Raw genomic sequence first — 14,322 nt, 5'->3', positions numbered from 1 at the left:
CAAATGATTTCGATCGCATTAAACCGACAGGCACCCTCCGGCCTAGGCTATATGGCTTACCAAAAATACACAAGCCCACATGTCCAGTACGTCCCATCGTTTCCATGACGGCTTCACCCCAATATTCTATTTCCAAGTGGCTGTGTATTTACTTACAACCAGTGCAGGACCACTACTGCAAGCGCACTGTAAAAGACAGTTTTGATTTCGTCGAGAAGCTCCGCAACAAGCCTGTACCACCAAACGCACACATGTGTTCGTTTGACGTCGTCAGTTTATTTACTAATGTGCCGATTGAAGAAACTGTCGACATCTGCATGGATGTTTTGTACCGTAATGATGACGTTGACACTCCTTGGATATCTGAAAGTGCGTTTAGACGGTTGTTGTTGCTGGTCACAACTGGTGTTGAGTTTTCGTTCAACAATGTCATGTACAAACAAGTCGATGGTGTTGCGATGGGTTCGCCCCTTGGTCCGGTATTGGCAAACGTGTTTGTCGGTTACTGTGAGTCGAAAATTGATGATTCATTGTGGCCTGACCTTTATGTACGTTTCGTGGACGACTCATTCACATATTTTGATAATGAGGAGCGTAGTAACGAGTTTCTTGACGTGTTAAATAGTATTCACCCTGCCCTTCGTTTTACATGTGAGCATGAACAGTCCAACAAATTGTCATTTCTAGATGTGCTTGTGGAAAAAACGAGTAGTGACGTTCTGACCACCGTTTATCGAAAGCCGACGTTTACTGGTCTGTACATTGTATATGACTCTTATTGTTCGTCTCAATATAAAGTAAACTTAGTGCGTAACCTTGTAGATCGTGCGAAGCGTATTTGTTCGTCCTGCAAGCTGCAGGAAGAGCTTGATTTTCTCCGGTCAGTTTTTGTCAAGAACGGGTACCCTGAGTTTTTGTTGCAGAAGTTATTGAAAGTCGAACAAACTACGAAGGCTCCTATGATTGGTCCTGCTCGTTGTCCCGTTTATTTATGTTTGCCGTGGAAAGGGCAGGAGTCGACTAAAGTTTGTAGTGCAGTCAAGTCTGTTGTTCGTCGAACATACTACGCAGTACACTTCGTGCCAGTCTTTACGACGATGGGTGCGTTTACGGTGCGGAAGGATGTCCTACCGGCCCATCACCTAAGTCATCTTATTTACAACTTTGAATGCCGACAATGCGCTAGTCGGTATGTTGGTAGGACTGTTCAGCACCTGAACGCACGCATCAAACAACACACACCACGTCACATACTTCCACCTTGCGCACAACAACAAAGACCGAAGCGAGGGCGACCTAGAAAACAACCAATAACCACACAGCCGTTGCCTACACAACCCGCGGATCCTGGCTCACGGACTGTGCTTGCTCCGCCGTCGCTGGTGGCGGTGGTGGAGGAGAATGGGCGTGGTGGCTCATCGGGTCGGCTTGTGTCGCCGCCTTTGCTCCGGCCGTCGGTGGTTCCCTCGTCAGTGCCCCCGGCGGCTTTGGCTGAGGCGGTGCCGCTTGCGGTCCCGGTCCCACTGCCTCCTCCTGATCCTCCACCATCGGTTCTTGCGGCGGTGGAGCTTGCCGGTGGGAGACCGCGAGCAACACTGACAGCTGCATTAACACTACAAATGCCGACTCAAAAAGACCCACCTTGCATATCAGTAGCTCCCACACCAACACCAACAACGCAATCTACAGCAACCACAACTAATCCACCATCCAAGCCCACAATTGAAAGACCAAGACGATCAACAGCCAACTACAACAGAAGCTACGCACTCAGCGGACAAGGGCGAAAGGAGGGACGTGATAGCAGGGTGACGGCCGAGTTGAGTTCAATGGACCCGGTCAGGCGGGATGGACGAGACAGAGAGAGTACAGAGGAAGCGGAGGATTGAGCGGACGGCGGAGGGAGCAGTGAGTCGGAGAGCAGTGATGGGAGTGATGGTGAGAATGCCGGTGAGAGTGTTAGTGTTGTGCGTAGGTTTCGTGGTAGCAAGTCTTCAGTTTACAATCATCTGCTAGCTAGTCCTGATTGTTGCAATTCGTATTCCGACTCTTCGTTCACTGTATTGTGCCGTGGTCGTCATGGTTATGGACTACAGTTAAAAGTGTTGGAAGCTATCTATCAGAGTCTGTATAAGCCTAATTTGTGTGTACAGAAAGATAGTATAATTGGGTTGAAATTGTTCAAGTAACGTGTCGTGTTTAGTGCGGCCAAGCTTGGCCGTTAATGTTCTAGGTGTAATGTACTGCTGTTATGTGTTATCACGTTGTCTTTCCTTCTTTTCTCCTTTGTTCATTTCTCGCTTTGATTGTTAAAATTCACACTTGTAAATTTCACTGTTGTTGCTCTTAGTGTTATTTCTCTAACTTAGATTTTCTATAATAGTTCAATTTTTGTTTCAGTGTCCTTTAGTACAACGACGATTCCTGATGAGTGTTGTACGAAAACTTGTTTGAATCCATATATTTTTTTCCCTACACCATTTCTTCATATTTTCATCGTTTTATTGCACATCGTCTCCACAGTTTTTACATTGCATGAATAAAGTACACAAATGTCGGTTCAGCTAGTTTTATTGATTGCGGTTATCAAATTATTGTCTCCTCGCCGTGTGTTAAAATGTAAAATGGCAATAAATAAGATAAATTGTGCACTCATAACAACAGCAAAAATGAAGAAAGTCAAGTTCCATAACGTTTTCTTGTGACTGTCATCAGTGGAACGCCGTCACATAAAAATGTAATAACTAAAACACACACTTATATACATGTAGCTAATATGGTTTCAGGTAGAAATACAGCAGCTAACAAGTACAAAAAGCGAAGTTTGCACCTTTGCAATGTGTGAATATAGAGTATGTGAGAATGGTAGTGGCAGATGAATGTGATACCTGAAACCATATTAGCTACATGTATATAAGTGTGTGTTTTAGTTATTACATTTTTATGTGACGGCGTTCCACTGATGACAGTCACAAGAAAACGTTATGGAACTTGACTTTCTTCATTTTTGCTGTTGTTATGAGTGCACAATTTATCTTATTTATTGCCATTTTACGACTATTGTCTCCTCGTCGATTGATTAAAATGTAAACAAATACATTGTTGAGTGGGGTACACCTCGTTCCAACAACTACATTGATCCTGAGGATAAAAGGGGCAAGGCTATGGTTGGAGGTACTGAGAGATAAACAAGGCACTTCATAATAATAAAATGTTACACATCTTTTGGTGAGTATGAATGATCCAGTCGAACCTCTTTTAATAGGACGAACACCAACTTGGCAAGGGACCGATGGTATTTACTCTGTGAGTTTGTTTTAACCCTATTTTATAACCAGTGAATACAATGATTTCTCCAATAGAGATACGAATAGATTTCTTCTACAGCGAAAGAAGCTAAGCCACACCGACTCGTCTCGTATGAAACAAATGAGTCACTGAACCTTTCTTTAGCAACATGACGGCAACTGAAACCGCAACAGAGAAAACACGATACATGTGCAGCACATTCTTGCGGGTACTACAAACAGATTGCAGATCGTAATTCTAGCTTTGCCGGCACGCAACTATATTTGGGGCAGTGCGATCTCGGCGCTACTCACAAATCAAACAGCCCAGACACGAGTAAACAAATCCAATCGTACGAGATTTTCACGAGACGAGACTGCACCCTTGGGCTTGTTTCGTATGAAGCAAACAAGTCACTGAACCTCTCCATAATGGAGATTTTTCCCTGATATACGATTTTGAGATCAAGACTGAAAACGTCACAAGGTGTCTGTCCATGTTAGAACTCTACACTACTGTATCAGGACAAATTTTCGTTTGGAATTAGCTTTCGCTATATTCATTGGGGGCACGAAATAACTAAAGTTTGTACCAAACTAAAGATTTTTTGTCTGAAAATTCGGGGTGACAGACCTCGACCAAAAAACGAAATTTAGTACGTAACAAGTCTGCTGGTGTAGTGATCTAAGGAAAGATTTCGTGGACGAAAATTTGTACTCATGCAGTAACGTCTTCCCATTGAACGGTTAGCGGAGGGAAGTTGAACGCATCGGGATGACCATGCGGCTTTTCTACGTCGGTCTGGCTCCACTTGAAGACGGGCTGTTGCTCAGAAGTTGGACCAGACGCGATGTTGGCCTGCAGTTTCTTCATCATCTCGGCATTGGTGATCTTGCAGTCGGTGGCGCCGGCCAGTTTGAAACCGTCCAGGGCGTATTCGTACTTCATGTCCTTTGGGTTCAGGTCTAGGCGAGCGGCGATGGCGTTGATGCCCGAATACGGTGGTGTGCAGTTGCAGCGTCCATACTCGTCGTGCTTGAAGTCGTTCGAGCGCATTAGCTTGTAAAGCGTCGGGACGCTGACGGCACTGGCATGATCTCGCTTAAAGAGTTTGGCGCGCGGAGCATGGTCGTACGTGACAAAGTCTCCATAGTCTTTCTCGGCACCCTTGGTGTCCCCAAGCTTCTGCACTTGTGGGAAGTATGCGGCGTTGTAGCTTGGCCAGTAACCTTGAGCGTGCAGCAGGCTGGTCAGATCTTCCGTGTGCGTATACGTCGGCAGCTGCTCCATGACGGTCAAGGCTCCAGTCTCGGGCGCTGATCCCGGCGTGAACTTCTTGTAGTCGAAAATCGTCCACTGGTTGTTGTACGTTCCGCTGTTGTACTTGGCGAAGATCTCCGTCCACTCTGCGCCGGTGCTGGCAAGTCGGTTGGCAATCTGGACACGAAAGTAATACAGCATGTTGCTGAACGTGATCGCCTCGAACAGAGAGGCGTTGTAGTTCATGATCGTCGTCTCCAGAACGGCAAGGCCGGAACCGATCGTGTAGAAGTCGTCCGTACTCTGCATGCTCATCGGATACGAGGAGAAGCCAACCTCGGCACCGTGGATGATGACGGGCTCCGCGTCCGTCGATGCCGCTCGCCCGTCCGTGCTCACTTGCAGATCGTACAGTTTGTATACGCGTTGCATGAGGTAGTAGCTGGACCAGGTCGTGTGAGAGAACAGGACGTCCTCGTTGTCGCCGACCACCTTCACGATGGCCGAACACGACGTGGAGGCTAGCTTGTGCCTTCGCAGGCTCTCCGGTCGATCAAACACCTTCTCCAGCGTGATCAGATCGCCCATGTAAGACATCATCAGGAAGTCGAGCAGATCGAGGGTCTCTCCGCCGACATCCCCGGCGAGAACGTTGTACCCGTTCACCATAGCTGTCAGCTGATCCATAATCAGACCATACTGATGCCAGTAAGCGATTTCAGTTTCCGACTTGTCTCTGGCCAGCGCCCTCTGTGCGTTGGCCCACAGAAGATTGGATGAGACGAATGAAGTCAGTTTCTGGCAGTAGGTAACTGTGGCTGCATTGCCAGTGCAGTAATCCTTCACCACGTTCATGAATGTATCCGATATCATCTGCGCTGTCAAGTATCCCTCCAGGAAACCAGCCGCCTGGACCTGCACCGTGTCGGCATAAGAGCCGTTCGTGTGTAGCTCAAACTGTGCCCAGCCCGTGCTCAGAGCGGTGGGCTGGAACGTTGCCCACACAACTCGGTACGCGCTGGCCTTGCCCCCGACCACTGTCGGAATCCCATCCGGCTTCAGCACCACCGACGCTGTCACTGTTTGATCCAAGTTCAGCTTCTCCGGCACGGCGGCCACGAAATCGGACTTGAATTCACTCACAATGGTCGCACGATCAGCGCTCTCAAAGCGCGCCCAGACTCCAGAAGCCAGTGCGCACACGAGCAATGGCACCAAGATTTTTGATAGCTGCAACTTCATCCTCATCTCTCTTCTTCTGCCGTTCAGTTATTTGGTGATCTTGTCTCGAAAATGTAAAATGTTACTGCTTCCCATCGGCACAAGTCGATGTGTTTATACTGTTCTCGTCCATTCATTGAACAGCGCGATTGGCTGGCAAAGAGCGTGCATCAACAAAACCTAGCTTCCGATATTTACGTCATGTGCGTAAATAGCTCGGTTTCAGGCGGACAGGCAAAGCGATAGGCCCAGGACACATCCAGCCACGTACAGTCATCATGGTCATGTTGATCTATGACTCGTGCATGATTTGACATCGACTAGTAGTAGACCTTGGTAGACAACAATGACATCTGTCAGAATAGTTGAGCCTTGACTTGAGAAGCGTATTTTTTTTTATACTCCACACGAATAGTCACACAGCATGGCCCTAGGCCCTGGGGCTGTGTTCCCAAACAAGCAAAAACAAAAAAGATGGGCAAACCAAATTGAATACAGACATGAACACAGACATGAACACGATAAGCAACAAATGCACAGGAGGGAAGCGAGTAAAATGGTAACTAATCTCGCAAGATGTGGGCTTCCGACACCGCCAGAGTGTGGGACACTTCATTGGCGGCAGCACGATGCCTAACACGAAAGCATTAGCAGCAGCACGAAGATTAACACACGAGAGCCACGCAAACAAGTGACTTGAGAAGTAAGTTGAGGATCTGGATGACAGACAGCAATGCCCATGGTCATGGTGTTGCATACTACATCACACACAATACATGATTCCAGCAGGCCTGTCGGAACCGGTCCGGCTGGTCAGGTTATCACCGGACACACGTGTCGGCCACCAGCGTGAGTTTACTTCTCAGGAGCTTTAAAAAATACGTACCGCCGCCGGGCCATATCTTACACAAAGTCTGAAATACTGGTATAACCAGTGGTATGGACAGACCAATCTAAAACTGCTTTCGGTGGTCATGGATGGTAGAGACACTCAATCTCCGGACAGCTAGCTGTGTCCACCTCCTTGCTATTGGAGCTTAGAGTGACTCGCAGAACCGCGATCCCAATGAGCTTTAAACTAGTAAGCAAAGCGTCTCTGAACCAACTCTGCTACTCAAAGCATCAAACTACTTACAATAGGCAGACTCAGTGCCAAACTTCCGAGAGCCAAAGCGAGCTTGGCACGAGGGCAGGCTAACCAACACCAAACATGCCAACCGTCCGGGGTTTCCCGGGACAGTCCAGGGAATAGGGTGCTTGTCCCGGGGTCCAGGGATGTCCTGCGAAAGTCCAGGGATTGAGATGGAACTTTTGAAATTGAATTTCTCCTATCTTGTGACGCTTTTTCAGTGTTTCCTCGAACTTGTAGATCTGTTGTAAGTACACACAGCACGTAGTAGACAAAAAAAACTGCAATGGATCGCCGGTAAAACGGTAGCCAACTGTGGCCCAACAGAACGTTTACTTGTGCAGTTGCAGGTCAATGCAATAAGCGTGTGCTTCTGGTTGGGGACTGACCGTCAGCTTGACAAAGACCAAAGCTATATCAATCAATACTCCCACCAGTGAGCCCGTTCATCTCGGGAATGGAACCATCGGCATCGACGCCGTTGACCAATTCACATATCTTGGGTCCGTGATTCACCGGGATGGTCTTTGTGCGCATGATGTGCAGTCGCGGATTTCTAAGGCGTCTCGAGTGTTTGGTTGCTTGCGGGCACCTGTCTTCGGGAACCGCTCCTTGTCCCTCCGATGTCGACGTCGTGTCTACTTACGTGGCTCTCGTTCTTACGACCCTGTTGTATGGAGCAGAGACCTGGACGACCAAGGCTCCTGATCTGCGCCGTCTTAATGCATTCCACCATCAGTGCGTGCGGATATTGTCGGCATCTCGAGACACCAGCAATGGGATGACCGAGTCACTTTTTCAACACTGGCGAAGACCCTCGGAATTGATTCGGACATCGGCGACATCATCCGCGAGCGTCGGCTAAGATGGCTCGCCATATTGGCCGCATGGACGATGACCGTCTGCCAAAGTGTACCCTGTTTGGGGAGCTCTCTACAACTCGACCGCAGCACGGCCTACGCAAGCGTTGGCGGGATGTGGTTGTGAACGACTTCAACCGCATTGATCCACCTGTCCCGGAGAAGGAATGGCTCGACACTGCCCAGAACCGCTCGGAGAGGAGGGAGGTCATCCACCGTCGTCCTCAGCCTCGTGATGTCTCCGCCGAGCCAGAGTATCGTTGTGCTTGCGGGAAGACGTGTCGCCGCCCCGGCGATCTCAAGCGCCACGAACCTTTCTGCCGGTTGCCGCCGAATTAGTCCTTTCGCTATCATTGCCTACGGCAATGTGCAAGTTCCAGGTTCAAGGTTCAAGAACGTCAGTGCCATCGGTCAGCGTCGTGCAATGTTATCGCATGAGCTGATTATTTATTAACTGGTGGTGTTAGTGGACAATAGCGTAATTAACTCCTCTTATTGGCGATGGTGCCATCGTGAGAATAAAGAATTCAACAATTCAACTTGTTCCTGGGTCCATTTTCTTTTGTATGAAAGGATTAGCGCATGTACATGTACACAAGTGATGTGTCATTATTATTTTTATTTTTTCCTATTTTGTTAGGGATTTCCCAACAGGCAATGTTGCCTTTTTACTGGGAACCCGAAATGTGACTTTGTGAGAGCGCGTAACAAAGCAGGCAGCCTCTTGCATGTGTGAGATCACTACTTCAAAGTATAGCTGTCACATAATGACGGTTGAGAGATGTGCTAACATCGGGTTCCCATTGGCATTGGCGTGAAATTCGGCGTTAACGCGTTATAACAAAATTACCCCACTATACTGTACCTCGTTTCACTGTGGCCACAGTCAGTGTATGTCGGTACGTGTGTGAGCGACTCTTCACCCTGTCCTGCCACTCCTGTGTGCACTATCGCAACAACAGTACCTGGCTGTACTGTAGTGTAGTGCAATCCAGCGCGTGTATAGACCTTATTCGATAAACGTCACAATCACGTGAACCGGGGTCCCGGGAACCAGGGAGTGGCAAGAGATCTGCGCTCAGTGCACAGTGGACTCTGTGTGCGAACATAGGAGTAGATAAATACCGGTACTTTACTACTCTTTTGTACAAACTGGGCCTTTCTCGCCACTCGTTTCTCGTACGCGTGCCCTAGCTTATGACAAATCCATGGAGGCGAGTCCAAAAGTCACGTTATCGAATAAGGTCTATAGAAAGAAGTACATGTCTAACGAGCCTCCTTTATAACCGTAAATACGGGCAAAAACTAACACAATGGATTAAAATGCAAATACAAAACTGGATTATGGTTGTCAGATGTACATGACTATATCTTTGCTGTATTCTGGAGGCTGCCAATCACTGAATCATGCACCTCTGTCTGTAGATGTCGCCGTACGGTGCCCAACCTACATGACATTGTACAGACATTATAGGATTTTTTTATCGCCACAATCAACGATCCTAGGGACCTAGCTTCACACACAAATCCTTTTCAGCAGCCTCAATGCTTCTAGCGTCAAGTCAGCTGCAGACAGCTACTACCAAACGTAATAATAATAGCACAATCTACCATGTGTGCAGGAGAAAAACGCCCACTTCAAGTCACTTGCAACAGTCGACGACTGGTCGTGGCCAAAGAAATCCGACCCGTGACAAGTAGTGCCGCGTTTCCATTTCAGTGACATCATGCACTTTCCAAAACTCATCTGAGCCTGAGGGCCGCAGTGACGAGTCTCTGACGACCCAAGCCTTGGCGCTGCTTTCGGCATGCAGGTCGGATTTCTTTGGCCGCGACTGTACAATGTAGACAGTGTGAAGAAGACGTTGTAGCGACTTCGGCGATAGCTAGCTGGAGAATCGCCGTGTTGCTCCCTGCGTGGGAGCTCGCGCTTTTCCTGGCGACTTGCATTCTCACTCATACGTGTATATCTGCCAAGACTCAAAATAGTGACGAACGTAATGTCCCACACGTCTAGTCACATGGATGGAGCGCGCAGACTGCATGCACCGCCATGCCAGTACTAGCTCTGTGCAAGGACTTGTTTCGTCATGTATGTTTACCACTACCAGTATTGAGAATTGGAACACTACAATGTTACCATGTCCAACCCGTTAGTAGTAGTGCTGTTGCGATCACCGCCATGCCAAACCATTTCGAGTTAGATTCATATCTGCATTACCAGCTAGCTTGTTACATCAACGTCTTATCCATGAGTCGCGTTATAGCAGCCACAGCGGCGTGAATTCATTGAAGAGGATGGCGGATTGCCGAGATGCGACCGCGGATGACCCGTGGCGGAAAAAGCGGCCCCCAGTAGCGGCCATGGCGCGCGGACCGGGCCCGGCATGCTACACGCTACCCTCGCTCACCGGTCATCGAGGCCACGACTGTAGCAAGCCGGTGAACCCGGCCTACTCGATCGGCATGCCGACCGCCTGCTGGTACTACGATCACTCGGGACCCGGCCCGGGACGCTATGTCAACCCCAAAATCACCAGAAAAGGCAAGGATGGAGCACCCGCTTTCTCCCTGTATGCCCGGTTGAAGAACCCTGCACTCTTCCGGACGCCTGCCCCGTGTACATATGCCCCGGAGAAGGGGCACACTCTGACCAGGACACAAGCACCGGCTTACAGCCTGGGCGCGCGGATTTATCGAAGAGGAGATACTGGTCCAGCTCCGAATGCCTACACACTGCCGGAGCTCATGGGTCAAGGCACGATGACAATGGGCAATGCAGCCGCCTGGACGTTGACCAAGAGACCCAAGAAAGGTATGACAAGTAGCAACAGATACATTGAAACCTGTGTAAGACGACCGCTCAAGGGACCTTCACAAAATGTGGTCTCTGTTACCAGGTGCTCTCCTTGTCCAGGGTCATTTGACTGGAAATAGCATCCATTGATCCTGGTTTCAGTGGTCTTCTTGGACAGGTGGTCGCTTTGTTCGAGTGGTCACCTTGACAGGTTTAACTGTATGCATGTAAATACCGGTAGTGCATTACTGTGTGCAGTCAATTTGCAGATAACGTCCCTCCATCCACCACAACTTCCACAAGAGAGTGCTGGTATTCACGACGTTAAAATCAAGCCGTCAAGTGGTTACCTCCACGCTTGGTCTGAGGATAGTGTATGGCTGTGTAGTTATTCGTGAGTTGGTGTTGCAGTTAAACCTGTCAAGGCGACCACTCGGATAAGGCGACCACCTGTCCAAGAAGACCACTGAAACCAGGACCAATGGATGCTATTTCCAGTCAAATGGCCCTGGATAAGGAGAGCACCTGGCAATGGAGACCACTTTTTGAAGGTCCCTTGAGCGGTCGTCTTAGACAGGATTCACTGCGTATCTGAGGTCGTTATTCGGAGGTTGGCTACATATTCATCACACCCGTACATGTATACACACACACCCCTACGGGAGAGTGAAGCAGGTGTTGCGTCTATGAGGGAAACTAGTATAGGCATCAATGTCCATGTATAGCCTAGTCAATTGTCTAAGATTCACACTGGGTGCGCTATGTCCAGTGGACGGAGCCAGTACTACAATCCAACACAATAATGGCAGAAAAGGACTCGGTTGTGTCACTGTTGTGTTAGCACTGTACATGTATACAGTACAGCCTAGACACACGGCACAGAGCACGGCACGCATCATGCGTTGTGACTACAGTAAAACCTGTCAAGGCGACCACCTGTCCCAGAAGACCACTGAAACCAGGATCAATGGATGCTATTTGCAGTCAAATGACCCTGGATAAGGAGAGCACCTGGTAACAGAGACCGTGTTTTGAAGTAAGCGGTCGTCTTAGACAGGTTTGACTGGAACACTAGTTTCATGCCCATAGGCATAGGCAATCATCAGATAACTAATCATTAGTTGCCTGATTTCAAATCATCTTTTCAGGATTACCCAAAGGCCAATGCCTATCTGGGGGATCTCCTATAATTATGATTGTGTATGATGATTGCCTATGGGCATGAAACTATTACCGTAAAGTACCGCCAGAGCGCCCCACCTTCTCGTCCTTTCGTGGTCGTATTGTGGGGGTGATTTCCCACCTGTTGGTCATACGACACGAACCTTGTACACACGTCGCACGCTGCGCACTCAATCCATACTCGATTTGCCTGCAAGCGGACATGAGTTCCACACAAAAACCTGCCAAGTGTGACCTTAGTATACAAAGGTTCTCACGCCATACAAAACTTCGTTGCACTCTGCCATACGAATTTCCTTTCCCTGGCTGTAAAATCAAGTTGGGGCGCTCTCGCGCGACGGGGCGCTCTGGCAATACTTCACGGTATTTACAACGAATGATGTGCGGTGCTCAGTTGTGCCGTGTGTAAGATAGCTCTATTCAAATGAATATTGAGCACTGTACCGAGCCGGAGGACTCTCATTAATTTTATAGCCAATACATGTACATGTACATGTAGGTATCCATGTAAAAGTCTAGCTATCGTGCTGCTACTGCTGAGCCCCAGAGGAACGCGTGCAACAAAGTACTGTTACATGGCTGCCCCTGAGAACTATTTGAGAAGACATAACAATGTTGTCAACTTCCAGTTGCTGATTGCCTTACCGGTATGTATAATGTGTGTGATACTACAGTAAACAACCTGTGGCCAACGACCACCCCGTGGGGCCAGAGAAAGCGGTCTTTAGTGCCAGGTGGTCATTAGTAAAGAGGTTTGCACCGCACAACCATAATTGTGTGAATGTGAGACCGTCCGTGCCTGGCGAGGTGGTCTGTAGTACAAGGCTGGTCGCTAGTCACGGTGGTTGTTAGTTACAGGTTTTTCTGTAGTAAAGTGAACTGTGTTATTGCACCTGTCATAATGTCAAGGACAGCGACATGCAGTGAAACCTGTCTAACGCGACCGCTCAAGGGACCTTCAAAATGTGGTCTCTGTAAGCAGGTGCTCGCCTTATCCAGGGCAAATTGACTGGAAATAGCATCCCTTGGTCCCGGTTTCAGTGGTCTTCTGGGACAGGTGGTCGTCTTATCCGAGTGGTCGCCTTGTCAGGTTATACTGTACTTTGTACGACATTTGTACATCGGTTTTAATTGCACCCCGCGGTGACTCCGAGACCTATCAGTGTCGGACAAGCTGGTCGGATCTCACCACATGTCTGAAGGTTCGTGTTTTTTATCAAAAAATACATTCGTGACGACTTTTTGTCTTAAAAGATTACTATGAACGTTTATGTCAAACAACGAAGTAGCGATGGTGGTTTTGTTCCAGAACGTTTTCCTGTCACATTCTTCACTGGAATGTCGTGAATGAAAGAAAATGGATGACCACCAAAAGCTAATTTGTTGTTGGACATGAGCGTGAGTTTCATTTCGTTCATGGCTGTCTTTGATCGGTCTTTGACCGCTTGCTGGTGAGCTGATCTACTCACCTCCCACCGCTTTAGGAGCTGCATCTGCGCCTTGATCCTTGAAGGGCGGTGGCGTTCCTACTGATGCGGAAAACTCGGCCGCTAGCCGAGTCTTACGGGAACCGTGAATTTGTTTATCTTATCTCCACGTATACTAGTATTCATTGACTACAGTCAACTTCGCTAATAACGACTGCGGATATAACGACAATTCGCGAATAACGACAGAATTTCCATGCCCAGAGCAAAGTCCCATCCCACTGTAGTACATATAATGAGGCTTCGGGTATAACGACACTGCGCGAATAAGGACACCTTTTTGATGCCCCGCCGAGTGTCGTTATAAGCCAAGTTGACTGTACATTGTATATTCATTGATGGTGTCGCTTCGTCGTGCAGGTGCCTATGGTGAAGACTACACCAAGGCGCCAGGACCCGGTGCCTACGACACCACCGACCCCAGCAAGTACAAGAGCAGCCGCGCACCAGTGTACAGCATGCGGCGCAACACCCACATACCCGGGGACGCGGCACGCTTGCCCGGCCCCGGGGCGTACCGGCCCGAAAAGGTGCACGCCGGCAAACGCCGAGCGCCGGGATTCTCGTTCGGCGTGCGGCACTCCGACTTCCTCTGCCCGCTTACCATTCCCGAGAACGATCGCCGAGATCGGGGACAACCAGCGTTCCAGTATTGAGACAAGGATATACCCGCATGCTAGTCGGAAATCTGCTCGAGGTCACGGGAAACTAACCTGACGCGGAGCTTTCAATGTCAGTCTGAACGGGTTCATAGACCTACACTGTCTGGATGTGGTCATTTCACTGAATGAGTATATATACACTACAAACGTTTGCGTGGCCCAGGACAGCGTTCTGTCAGAGTGTGTGTGCGCCGTGGTTTCCTATGTCATAGAATGCAGAGTTTTTATTGTGATTTCCACTGTCAAGCTACAATTATGTTGCTTGTGTTTCCTACGTCATGCGGAACATGTACATGTGCAAATAACTATGTTTCATGTGCTTTCCTCTGTCATGGTTTCTGTGCAGTGTACAAAGTGCGTTTCATGTCTATAATATCGGTGACTTGGCTGTGATGTATCCTTATCCAAGAAAGTCTCTTAGTAGCTCCAGCTTTTC

At 48.6% G+C, this 14,322-nt stretch overlaps 2 protein-coding genes across 2 annotated transcripts; one reads left to right on the top strand and one right to left on the bottom strand.

Moving 5' to 3' along the window:
* Positions 1-3,293: 3,293 nt before the first annotated feature.
* On the bottom strand, positions 3,294-5,895 carry LOC135828947 (putative phospholipase B-like 1). Its single transcript, XM_065341379.1, has one exon. The coding sequence runs from the start codon at positions 5,794-5,796 to the stop codon at positions 4,006-4,008; it is 1,791 nt and encodes a 596-aa protein (XP_065197451.1). The 5' UTR covers positions 5,797-5,895; the 3' UTR covers positions 3,294-4,005.
* A 3,866-nt stretch (positions 5,896-9,761) lies between these two features.
* On the top strand, positions 9,762-14,214 carry LOC135828243 (ciliary microtubule associated protein 1A-like). The gene is made up of 2 exons (XM_065340695.1): positions 9,762-10,573; positions 13,585-14,214. The coding sequence occupies exons 1-2, from the start codon at positions 10,057-10,059 to the stop codon at positions 13,878-13,880; spliced, it is 813 nt and encodes a 270-aa protein (XP_065196767.1). The 5' UTR covers positions 9,762-10,056; the 3' UTR covers positions 13,881-14,214.
* Positions 14,215-14,322: the final 108 nt, after the last annotated feature.

Source organism: Sycon ciliatum, chromosome 12, assembly GCF_964019385.1.
Source record: "Sycon ciliatum chromosome 12, ocSycCili1.1, whole genome shotgun sequence".
Taxonomy (NCBI): Eukaryota; Metazoa; Porifera; class Calcarea; order Leucosolenida; family Sycettidae; genus Sycon; species Sycon ciliatum.
The sequence above is the reverse complement of the archived record's forward strand: the minus strand, read 5'-3'. Positions and strand labels throughout refer to the sequence as shown.

What these genes read in the sequence shown, in the direction of transcription:
- LOC135828947 (XM_065341379.1), bottom strand. Translation starts at nt 5,796, where the DNA reads ATGAGGATGAAGTTGCAGCTATCAAAAATCTTGGTGCCATTGCTCGTG.
- LOC135828243 (XM_065340695.1), top strand. Translation starts at nt 10,057, where the DNA reads ATGGCGGATTGCCGAGATGCGACCGCGGATGACCCGTGGCGGAAAAAG. An exon ending in GACCAAGAGACCCAAGAAAG is followed by an intron (nt 10,574 to 13,584) that starts GTATGACAAGTA and finishes TTCGTCGTGCAG; the next exon opens with GTGCCTATGGTGAAGACTAC.